This window comes from Centropristis striata, chromosome 6 (genome assembly GCF_030273125.1).
Source record: "Centropristis striata isolate RG_2023a ecotype Rhode Island chromosome 6, C.striata_1.0, whole genome shotgun sequence".
Taxonomy (NCBI): Eukaryota; Metazoa; Chordata; class Actinopteri; order Perciformes; family Serranidae; genus Centropristis; species Centropristis striata.
The window spans coordinates 27,119,159-27,132,069 of NC_081522.1; the positions used below are offsets into that span (position 1 = coordinate 27,119,159).

The following is a 12,911-nucleotide window of genomic DNA, read 5'->3' on the forward strand; positions in this document are numbered from 1 at the left end:
AAGATTCAAAATCACATTTTATGTTGGACTAAAGGACTAAAAAAAGACACAATGACTTAAAAAAAGACACAAAATGACCAAAAAAGACACAAATGCCCAAAGAACCCCCAAAAATACTAAAAAAGAGACATAACAGACACAAATGACCAAAAAAGACACAAAATGAAAAGACAGAATGACCAAAAAAAACCCAGAAGACACAAAATGACAAAAGACACAAATGACAAAAAAAGACACAAATGCCCAAATAAGCCCACAAAATAACTTTAAAAAAAAGACATAACAACAGACACAAATGACCAAAAAAGACACAAAATGAGAAGACTGACCAAAAAAAACAAAGAAGACACAAAATTACAAAAAAAGACACAAAATGACCAAAAATAGACACAAAATAACTAAAAATGACCAAAAAATACACAAAATTACAAAATAATTAAAAAAACACAACAGACAAATAATGACCAAAAAAGACACAAAATTACTTACAAAGACACGAAAAGACATGAAAAGGATTAAAAAATGGACAAAATAGCCCAAGACTCCATACAGTTTAATTTCACATCACATCTTCAGTCGTGGTTTTAACAGCATCTTTCATTGTTTACCAGAACACGCAGGGCGGCGCTCATGGACAAGTGCTGTTTCACGCTGCCTTCAGGTACCACCTGCGAATTTCCCTAATTTGTCAAGCCAAGTCCTAAATGTCACTTGTTGCGCAGGCCTAATCAAACGTGTTTTTATTCGGCAACAATATAATTTTGCTGAAAGGACTGCCAATAGCACAAATGTATACCTCACGTCTGTAGATAATCTTATTTACGTTAGTTTGAATTAACATTTATAAGTAGCATAGGTCAATGATTTCACGCTAAGCGGGCCCTGGCCATCACACATCAACATCAAACTTGGGTAATATATACATTTATATATATGCAAAGAAAAATATTAACAGCACTTAATTGTTATTATTCTCTTTACCATTTTATTTGGCTTTATTTCGGGCTCACCTGTGGAGTTGAGCATTTCCGACACTCCGTTAAGGCAGCAGCTGAGCTCATCTGTTTGATGAAGATAAAGCTGAGAGATGCGTAAACAAAACACGCCCTCTGTTTTACAAAAATCACCCTAATATGCATGTTATCGAATGATAAGGGTGTTTAATGAACATCTGGGCTAGTTTTGAAGATGATACATAGTGTCTATAGTGCGGAGCGGACAAAGATTTCTGTTATTATCTCAACTGTTGAGAAATGTCAGGTTCAAATGAAGTAAATTAGTTAGATTCGACGTTATTTTTGCGAACAACTGAACGTCTCAGAGCAGTCTGCGGACATTATCTTATTGATCAGGAAATGATGACAGACTACATGACACTTCTTCTGTTATGCCACTTTTTATTTGATATCTAAAATGAACGTTAATTTTTTCAATCGACGTAATCGAAGTCAATTTGTTTATAGAAAGCAATTGAATTAGTAGATAATTGGTTTGTTCAGAGTTCTCCTTACAGTCGACAGTGTTTTCAGTGCAACAGGTGCGTCTGGGTGTAATGCAGCATTCACGGAAGGTGTAGAGGTCTGTAGAAATCCAGGCTAATGTAAAACTCATCTTTTCTCAGCTTTAACGTGGACAGTAGTGCTACGAGACAGAAAATTTTGTTTAAAGAATAAGAATAACCATCCAGGGAGACACATTATTTAGACGTTTCAAGTTTTAAAGCGCCCGCAGGCTTTCTGTGACAGTCAATACTTGGTATCTCCGATCTTTCCCGAGTGTTTGAACGCCTCGCAGACCCCGCCTCTTGTCGCTCTTGCATAGTTAGTTTAGTGTCCCGGGGTGTCAACGGCAAGTTTCCTCTCAGTCCAGTAGTCAGGTCGACGGTCCTCCGAGGAGGTCTGTCTGTTCTCCTCTGTGTCTTCAGCTTTCGGTTCAGGTGGACATCTCCTCTGTCAGTATGTCTCCATCCACGTCCCCCCGGTTCTTCACCAAGAGGGAGGTGGCCAGCCACTGCACCAAGGACTCCTGCTGGGTGCTGCTGGGGACCAGGGTCTACGATGTAACGGCTTTCTTGCGGATGCACCCCGGCGGGGAGGCGCTGATACTTCGGCGGTCAGGCAAGGACGTGAGCCGGGAGATGGAGGGACCCCCACACCGGCACTCAGAGAACGCCCGGCGGTGGATGGAGCAGTACTACATCGGGGAGCTGGACAGGGACAGCGGCGCCGAGGAGGCTCAGGTAGAGTCTGGGGACCACCTGGCTAGCCAGGCTGACATCAGAGCATATGCTTCATGTTTTACTGGATCTATATCTGTCTTTGCTGAGTGACAAGGGCTTTAAGTAACTCATAGTAAGCAAAAAGACACAAAATGACCAACAAAACACAAAATGACAAAAAAAAAGACACACAATGTCCAAAAAAAGACACAAAATGACCAAAAAAGGCACAAAATGACCAAAAAGATACAAAATGACCAAAAAAAGACACAAAATGACAAAAAAAGACACAATATGACTAATTAAAGACACAAAATGACCAAAAAAGACACAAAATGACTAAAAATAGACAAAAAAAAAAGACAAAAAAAGACACAAAATGACTAAAAGTAAAAGACACAAAATGACTAAAAAAAGGACACAATAAGACACAAAATGACCAAAAAAGATACAAAATGACCAAAAAAAGAGACACAAAATGAAATCAAAGAATGACATCAGAGCATATGCTATATGTTTTACTGGAGCGTGGTCAGGCTGTATTTCTGCATTTCCTGTGTTAGAAACTGACAAGGGCATAAAGTAACTCACTTTCTTGATGGAAAGTTTATGGGTGATTCTCATGAACATGGTACAGCTCATAGAAATATTCCAAGAGCATTAAATACATATTTTCTTTTACCCTTTTTAACTATACATTCTAAAGGCACTGTTTAATATGAATTTATAATCTATTTTAAAAAACTGAATTTTCTGACATTTTTCGAGACACTGAGCAAAATTCATTACCGTAACACATTTTTAAATAAAAAAATCAACCAAAGGTTGGTTTTTGTTTTTCACCCTTGGCAAGCACTTAAATATACTCAAAAGTAGCTGGTATCAGCAAAATATATTTTATTAAAGTATACACATATTTTAATTCAAACAATTCTGTCATTACCGTAACATCTAACAATTTTTTCTCATCAATTTTCATTCAGATTTTGTTCTTTATACATTGTTAAAAACCATTATGTTTGATTATATTCTGTTAAATTAAATTTTAAACAAATGTATATTCACTTTTATAAAGTTTATTAAATATTTATTGTATATAAGTGTGGGGAAACCATGACCTTTTTTTCTGGATGCATTACGGTAATGAATTTGTGAATCAAAAATATTATTTTAGTACAAAACAATGAATTGTGCCTCATTATGGCTGTATTGCTCAACCATATAAAAGTGAAATATATTCAGTTTAATAAAATATGTCCTTATAATCTTCACAGACATAACTTAGACTGGCTTCATGACAATCACCCTGATGATTTTTTTTTCTCCCCGTCAGTAGCTTTCCCTCAGGCCCCACAGGTCTAGAACAGTGGCCTCTGGGCAAGGCAGTGGCCCCTGTGGAATAACTGGTGTTTTACGGTGTAGGAAAGCCGAGAGGGGCTTGTTGGCTGTCTGAGTAACAGGTGTATCTCTCACTTGACTTTACTGGGCGTATCTGTGAGGCAGAGAGAGAAGGAACTCCCTGCTCCCCCCTCCTCCTCATGGAGTATTGATTGTAGGGGAGGGAATGAGGAGTTAGTGGAAAAAGACACACTGGGAGGGATCTGGCTCCATGCCTGTGTGATTTCTGTGTGGAGGAGGAGAGGAGCAGAACAGGGAGGGGCTTGCAGGTGATATGGTAGACCTGTGGGGTAAGGTAGGGTGGGGTGGGGGGGTCAGTGGTGTCAATCAATGATTCAAGAGGTGTAAGTGTGTGTGTTTGGGAGAGAGAGAGAGAAAGAAGGAGGGGAGAGAGAGAAACTGGTTTGTCTCGTTCCACTATTGATAGAGGGGACAACAAACAGGGCAATTTTAGGGGAAACCAGAAACTTACCATCACTTGCTGTTTGATAAATACATCCAAATGAGTTCTCCCAGTCTCTTTACCTGTTTATTTCTCAGTGTGAGGAGGGTGAAACCAAAAGACTTTGCATAAATCTCTTGCCGACAGAGTTGACATTTACATGGCTTTCCCACTTTCATGTGCGTTAGTGTGTCAGTGTGTGTGTTCCTGTCTGTTTGTTGCATCTTGATGCATTTAGTTTACAGAGCAGCAACAAAGGGCATTTCTTCTCTTCTTTTTTATCGTTATACTGATAAGACATGGCTGTAAAAAGGGCGGACCGTTGGAACTCCCTTTTATGTCTGTCAGATGTTTGATGTTCAGATAGCATGCAGTACATATCTATTAGAGGTGTGAATCAGCAGAGGCCCCACCACACGATTTTATCCAGATAATTGAGTCACGATACAATATTATTGTGATTTGAAGCATTTTGCGATGTGATGAGTATTGTGATACAATACATTGCCATTTAACTGTTTAACTGCATTTTGTGTCCACAAAATTAGATTTAATCAAGAATTGTTTTGGCAAATAAGAGAAAATTTTCAGTCTATTCATTCACTTCACTTCAGTCTTTTTATTTCTCCACAATGAGAGTCAAACCCACAGACTGACCAACAAAGTATTCAGTCAAACTGAACTGAACTGATATCAAACATGGAGGACAACAACAACTGCAGCATTTTATCAAACTTTCAAAAACTTTAAGCTTCACTGTTTTGAATATTTTTGAATGAAACATAAAAATAGCCTCATTTTGCAGCATTATTTCGACATGATATCCTGACGCACATGGGGCCTATAGATTCCTTAGATCTTCTAGATTCATATGATACCAGTATCTCCAACTGACAAACTGACAGCCGGCCAGCCTTTGTAACGCTAAATATCGATACTTGGCGGCAATGAATCGATATAATATCGGCACACAAAATATCACGATACTATGCTGTATCGTTTTCCCCCACACCTCTAATATCCATCTCTGTATGGGCTGAATGACAGTGTGTTCACAGCTTACACACATTCACATGGTGTTCACAGTTTCACACAGAAGTGGTTTACGTCCGATCAAATTACATTTGTTTTTATTTCATTAGGGCCCGAGCACTGACTCAGTCAGTGAAGGACCTATTGTATCCACACGGATTATTTTGTCCTTCTTTTTCTTCTTCTTTTTCTTATTTTATGACTTTGGAGGAAAAAATGGGGTGCTTGGGCTACTCGTTTCAGTTGGAACTTGTTTGCAGAAGTCCAGCCCAGGGTCAATGTAGAGAGCCTCGAGGTGAAAATAAGTTAAAAGAAGTGCCATTAAGATCATAATGTCACTCTGTGTTTCTGCCAACTGGTCAAATGTCACAATGGAGGTCATGAGACAGTCATCTGCCCATAGAGTCATAAGGACATTCCAGTTGTTAATGAAATATCGCCCCTACATAGTTTATCCTCCAGGTATGGCTGGAGAACAGATTGTGGCTGCTTTCTTTTCCTGTAGGAACCTTGGCTTAACTGCAAATGTTCAACCTACCACACATCTTGTTCTTAATGATTGGCTTGATGGCTTTCTAGAGTAAATAATACCAGTGCAGAAACAGGATGTGTCCACTTTTGGTCGCACAGTGTGACTTTAAAGGGATTTGAATTGTGCTTGGATTGCATCCAATAGAAAGGTCAAGAGGTGACATCATCATGTTAAATATTGTACAATAATGCAGCTCTGCCTTTGTGGTAAGGTTTGTCATGGTTTCGTTGATAGAGTTGCATTGATAGAGCGATAACACACTAACAATTAAGAAGAAGATCACTTTATTAATCCCACAATGGGGAAATTCAACCTCTGCATTTAACCCATCCTTTTTTACACACAAGTGAACACACTTGGCAACAAGCAGTGGGCAGCACATCACTGCGCCCGGGGAGCTGTGAAGGGGCGTTAGGTGCCTTGCTCAAGGGCACTTCAGTCCTAGACCTGTCAGTACCAGGATTTGAACCGCAGACTCTCCAGTTACAAACCTGATTCCTAACCTCGAGGCCACGGACTGCCAATTCAGAAAATGGTACAATTATAGTTATTGTAAGGGCCATTAAGGGCCAGTTCAGCAATAATAATTCATGTTTAAAATGAATGATGATAATTTCATTGTAATTCATGGAATGCTTAGAGTATGTTAATTTAAAATATACAATTAGTAATGTTTTAATGGTTAAAAATGTTTCTATGCTTTAAATTTTAACTTGTGATGTCACTATGTAGTTGTAACTACGGTAACTGACTGTGTGCATCTTAAGTTTATTTGTTTTTATAGTCCGAACATGGCGGAAGCAACACAGTCTTTTGACCGTGCGTCCGACTTGTAATTTACTTTGTTGTTTTTAAGTAAACATTTTAAAAGACAAAGGATGTTGTCATGTCTCGTTGCTCGCGTGGAAAAAGAGTGTTTTTGGTCGACTGACTCTAGAAGTGGCCCAGTAAAGGAGGAAGAGCAAATGGAGTGCCACTGCAGTTATAGTAAATTTAAGTGCAAGTTAATGTCTTCAAATGTTTAATTTTCTCACGATTATTGATTTACTGTCATATGACAAAGAAACAAGCAGATCTCTCTTGCTTTGTAAAAAATGATTTGGCCTTTTTTAGGAATATAATTTCAATACATTGTCTTTGGGACATGTGTCACGCTTCTCCATACACTTTAAAAACACTTTAGTTAGAAGTAGGTATCAAAAGCACTTGGTTCAATAAAAATAACAGGGTTCAACTTTTAAAACACTAAAAGACTCCCATACTTCCAGACATAACTTCCAACAACAGGACACCAACTTGGGTTACTATCTCCCTTCTGCCCACCCAGTGGTGGACCTATGCAGCTTCAACCTCATATTGCTTCATCAGCGCACCAAAAATGTTGCAGAATAATGTATCTGTGGTAGGGTTGTCACGATACTAAAATTTTCAACTCGATACCAATACTCAGGAAAATATTCGATACCTGATACCATTTTCGATACCACCAGGATAAAAACAAAGACCCCAAAATTTAACAGAAATATTTTTATTAACAAGAAAAATGCAACATGTAAAAATGAACAGAACCACAGGTTAAATATTTATAATAGAAAACAGTTGTGCAAAAAGAAACTGCAACTATGATAACAAGCTTCAGGTCTGAGGTAGTGCAAAAAATAAATAAATACAATAAACAAAAACAATTCTAACAATATTTTGAGGTTGTATGCTGTGCAAGGGGGGGGTATCGATACTTTTGAAAATGAGTATCGTATCCAGATTCGGAGTATCGATACTTTTGACAACCCTAATCTGTGGTTTGCAAAAATGTACAAGGCCAACATCTTTTGCTGGCGATTGGGCTGATGAAGCACCGTAGTCCTCTTCCAACACTGCAAAAAAGGTGTTTGTATAATTTCACTTGACGAGATTTCTTCAATTAAGATTATTAAATCTAGAAATAAGCATGTTGAACGCTTAAAATAAGAAATTAACTCTTAAAACAAGATAAATTAAAGCTGCAAGCAGCGATGAACTGGCCCGAGCAGAGTGACCTGACAATTATTTGTTTTACCAAGAAAAAAAAACCTTTAGATTTAGAAGTGTTAGATGATTGATCTTGTTTTAAGAGTTCATTTCTTATTTTTCTAGATTTAACAATTTTAATTTAAGAAATCATGTCAAGTAAAATTATCTGTCCATGCAGCAAGATCATTTCCCTCAGATTTAGTGTTTTTATCTTGTTTTTACACACACCTTTTTTTGCAGTGAAGACCTGTTACCCAGGGTAAGCCCTACTACACAGGAGAGAATACAGCCAGCAGTTTTGTGTCTCAGTGGGGATGCTCTGCTTGCAGTCTGTCACATAAGACATTGTGTTTAAAGAGACTTAAGTAAATGGTATTTAGCTTGGTAGACATTTTAGCTAAGACTTGTAGAACATTCTGTTTGAGGTGGCTCATAGTACAAATAGAAGGAGATTAAAGGGGGATTAGAAGAGATGGTATTTTACATTATATCCTTGTTTAAAACTTTGTTCCATCCTCCAAACTACTACTACTACTGCATCATAGTCACAGCCACAGGACCCCTGAACATAAGGTTCCCTTTATGAAGATTAATTTCCATTTGGATATAGTAAAGATAATCTCCTAATCTCATAACCAGCAGTGGTATAACCAGGGAGGAGGGTCTACTAGCACTGAATTAAGATCTGCATGAGACTGCAGCTTCTAGTATGTGTGTATCTGTGTCTATGTGCATATGTCTGTGCGTTCGGGAGCAGGTTTACAATCAAACACAGCTGCTGTTTATACAACAAAATAAACTGGTTTGTTGTAGATGCTGATTGCTTTCATTGAGAGCTCTTTCACCTTGTTGGAGTCGTCGCAACTAAAGAGATACTCAGTCCACTCATGTACAGGGATGTTACAGGCTGATGCTTCAATTATAGTATCTATAAACAGTTTCTGAGAGAGCACACAACCATGACAGCAGAAGCACTGACAACAACACTCCAAGAACAACTGATAGAGACGTCTTCTTTCAACACAGAATTGAGATCAGAGGGAAAGAATATATCACTCCTTTAATTAGGGTTGTCAAAAGTATCGATACTCAAAAAAGTATCGATGCTAAAACGTTGTATCCGGATACGATACTCATTTTCAAAAGTATCGATATAAAGGCTGACATCACGTTAATGATTATAAACAACGTAAATAAATAAATCAGGCACGTAGTATGCCCATATTACGTTAATTGAGTTTACATAAATGTTTGTGACTTAAAAGTGTTATTTTTCTCTCTTGAAGTCCTAGAGTGAATCAGAGAAAAGTCGACCTGCAACCAAACAGCAACACACACACTCGAAAATATTGTTCTAATTGTTATTGTTTATTGTATTTATTTATTTTTTGCACTACCTCAGACCTGGAGCTTGTTATCATAGTTGCAGTTTACTGTTTTTTATTATAAATATTTAATCTGTGGTTCTGTTCATTTTTACATGTTGCATTTTTCTTGTAAATTTTTCTGTTAAATTTTGGGGTCTTGTTTTTGTCCTTGCGGTATCGAAAATGGTATCGGTATCGAGTTGAAAATTTAAGTATCGTGACAACCCTACCTTTAATTGATTACAACATAGTGCAAGCCAAAATCTCAAGGTAAACCATCAGGGCTTTCTGCTGGGACATGGAGGAGCCAGCCAGTGGGGAAAAGTAGCCAGCTAGGGAGGTCTGGGGGGCATGCAGATCCTGGACTTTCACCCAGTTTATGTCCTATGTGATAACAAATGTAAACAATGTAGTTATATGCTTTCATCTTGAAACCACTGATGGCGATACATCATCTTATTGAGTAATCTGGTCAGAGTTTCACCCATATCGTATCCAAACCCTGCCAGAATGAATGTATAATATAAATTAATTCAATGTGCTGTGAAGCTAGAGTACTCCAGTACTATAGTATTTTGTTTTCCAGACCATTATTTTCTGGCTTTTTGTTCTTTATGGTTCAAACTGTTGGATCCTGAATTTCACAAATTGCAATAGAATTCAATAGCATTTTTTGTTTTTCAAAATTCACACCTCAGTTTGTAACACTGGCTTTCTGTTAAGATTCTGTGTTCTCCAGGACCAAGCTCAAGATATCAATGTAATATTATCATTCAGTGAGTTATTACGATTTGGAACAGGGACAAATAAAACTTTTATTGGACGTCTCAGTCAATGCGTAAAGTACGTCCAAGCACCAGTGTAGTGGCATGTGGTATGTGTGTGAGAAGTAAGGAGTAAAGACAGAACTGCTTATCCCCTTAATCACTATGTCAATCACGGGTGCACCTTTGTTTGCTCTGTGCTCCTGTCACTTTGTCTTGAAGGAATCAAGCCAGCCAGGCCTATCTATATCTGGACAGGATGTGGAAATGCACTGCTCAATGATCCTTGACACATTCTTTCAATTTAGTTTAGCTTGGCCTGTTTGTCTCACTATCTCTTTCCATACAGGCACTTGAAATGTAAACGAATCCAACGGGGTAAAGAGGCAAAGGTCGTATTTTTGCGTAATGTATAGAAGAATGTAGCTCTGTAGTCATGAACTTGATGGGGATAGTATGTGTATTGTTAAATAAGTGGAATGTGAATGAATGAATGGACAAACTATGGAAGAGCAGACTATGGAAGAGCAGAATGAGAACATATGCAGAGAATGACAGGAAGTGAGCGAATTGAATAGTTAAGTGAAACTGAAAAAGAACAATAGAGAATAGAACAGAGAGGGAGAAATGGAGTATGATAAGGTTGAAACTAGGAGGTTAAGAGTATAGAGTTGAGCGTCGATGTTGTGATGGGGTCGTTGATAAGTTTTATGGATAGAATGCTGGAGGGTGACAGGGTCGGGCGGGTCCAGCGCTGGAATGCAGACTTTCATCAGTATGGATCTTTTACTCCTCAATGATGTGATTGTCTTTCATCAGAGGGTGAGCAGAGGAAGAGGGGGAGAGATTGAAGGGACATTATTAACAAGTGCAAAATTAACAACTGTTAACCCCTTATCATTTGGCCCCCTTTCATAGAGAATTCAGAAGAGTTCAGAGCATTCTGAAGTCAATTTCCATGCTCAACTGTGTCTCATAAGTTTTGGGTTTATACCATTTGTTACAAACATTTGTTGTGGCCATTTTTTTAATTTGACTAATTTTTTTTAATAACTGCACATTATCAAGATAAAGTGGGCATGTCTGTAAAGAGGAGACTCGTGGGTTATCAGTATAAAGTGGGGATGTCTGTAAAGAGGAGACTCGTGGCTTATCAGCATACAGTGGGCATGTCTGTAAAGAGGAGACTCGTGGGTTATCAGCATAAAGTGGGCATGCCTGTAAAGAGGAGACTCGTGGCTTATCAGCATACAGTGGGCATGTCTGTAAAGAGGAGACTCGTGGCTTGTCAGCATAAAGTGGGCATGTCTGTAAAGAGGAGACTCGTGGCTTATCAGCATACAGTGGGCATGTCTGTAAAGAGGAGACTCGTGGCTTATCAGCATACAGTGGGCATGTCTGTAAAGAGGAGACTCGTGGGTTATCAGCATAAAGTGGGCATGTCTGTAAAGAGGAGACTCGTGGCTTATCAGCATACAGTGGGCATGTCTGTAAAGAGGAGACTTGTTGGTTATCAGCATAAAGTGGGCATGTCTGTAAAGAGGAGACTTGTTGGTTATCAGCATAAAGTGGGCATGTCTGTAAAGAGGAACTCGTGGGTTATCAGCATAAAGTGGGCATGTCTGTAAAGAGGAGACTTGTTGGTTATCAGCATAAAGTGGGCATGTCTGTAAAGAGGAGACTCGTTGGTTATCAGCATAAAGTGGGCATGTCTGTAAAGAGGAGACTAGTGGGTTATGTGCCAGATGTTTGTACAATTTATTTTTGAATTTTTTTCACATGCAGGCAAATTACCAGCATGATGGCCAGTGATTTGCAACATTCACCTTTCCTCTACACTAGCACTCCATGTCATTAGTTTTTCCCCAACAAGCTGTTAAACTACCTCTTTTACAACTCTTAAAAGCTGCTCTGAGTTTATCACCATGGTGATACATTACCCCTGCACATTGTTTACCGTCGCCACCATAGAAACTGCCGACAAGACAATTAGCGCTCAGGTGCAGGCCTCAGGTGGCTCCCCTCATCACTACAGTAATACCTGGAAAAGAACGGGAGAGAGAGAGAGGATGAGGGAAACTGTATGGACGGTCAGAAGGGATGGAGATGAACATACGCTTGAAAGATGCAATTGATTTGTGCAAAGGTCCCACAGGAGTGGTACAGAATCCTGTCATTGTCCTTTCATTCTCATTGTTTGTACTCAGCTGAGTCCTGACTTGTCACTTTTTTAGCCATAAATAATTTTCCCAAAGGTGTAGTTCATTTTTATTGGTCTGTTGTGATTCCCAGGGGGATGTGATTGGCTTAAGAGGTGTGAGGCCCTGCTAATGTTGGCCAGTGGACAAATAGGAAAGGACAGAAGAGATAACAGAGCACTTACTTTCTGCTTAAGTGGATAGTTTGGATTTTTTGAAGTGGGGTTGTATAAGTTACTTATCCATAGTCTGTTTCTACCTACAGTAGATGCCAGTTCCACGCCCCCAGTTTTGACAATAGCCGTGTTTCCACTAGGGGGGGAAAGTGGCCACTGGGAAAGTCTCAGGCCACACCCTCTCAAAAGTCCTCTCACTCCGAGTGTCTCCACTACAAGTTAGCCCCCAGAGGGATTTAGAGACTCCGGAGGTGACTTTTGGTTTTGGCCGTCGCTAACTGTGCACAACGTCAGCAGCTGAAAGCAGCATGGCTTATTATGCACAGAGTCTCCGCTGATCAAAAACATAGTGATTGTGAATTAACGACATCACTAACTGTGCGCACAGTGTCCGGTGCTTTTTGTAAACAGAGATCGCTAAGTGAACACCTCCTGTATCAGCAGCACATACACACTGTACTGCTACAGAGCTAACTGCCGCTAACGGCGGCTCTTCTTAACAAGCCTCCAGCTTGTTAGTGGCTCCTTAAGAAGAGTAAGAAGGAGTCGCTGGATTTGTCTCCAGTCGCTTTCTGGAAAAATTGTCGCTAAGGGGTCTGAAAAGTCACTAAATTTAGCAACAAAGTGGCTAAGTTGGGAACACAGCTTTTACAAATGGCATGTGTTGTTGTCGTGTAGAGTCCTACGACACATCCCGCTTAGCAATCTATCCAATCAGTAACCAGGCTGTTTTCAGGGGAGAAAAAAGACCCTGCTACAAAATAAAAAAAATGA

At 39.2% G+C, this 12,911-nt stretch overlaps 1 protein-coding gene across 1 annotated transcript in view; it reads left to right on the forward strand.

Moving 5' to 3' along the window:
• The first annotated feature begins 1,185 nt into the window (after positions 1-1,185).
• The window catches only part of fa2h (fatty acid 2-hydroxylase), a 52,996-nt gene continuing 41,270 nt past the window's right edge, over positions 1,186-12,911 (forward strand). The window contains exon 1 of the mRNA XM_059334407.1: positions 1,186-2,239. Within this exon, the coding sequence (XP_059190390.1) occupies positions 1,958-2,239 (282 nt within the window). The 5' untranslated portion in view covers positions 1,186-1,957. The remainder of the gene's footprint in view (positions 2,240-12,911) is intronic.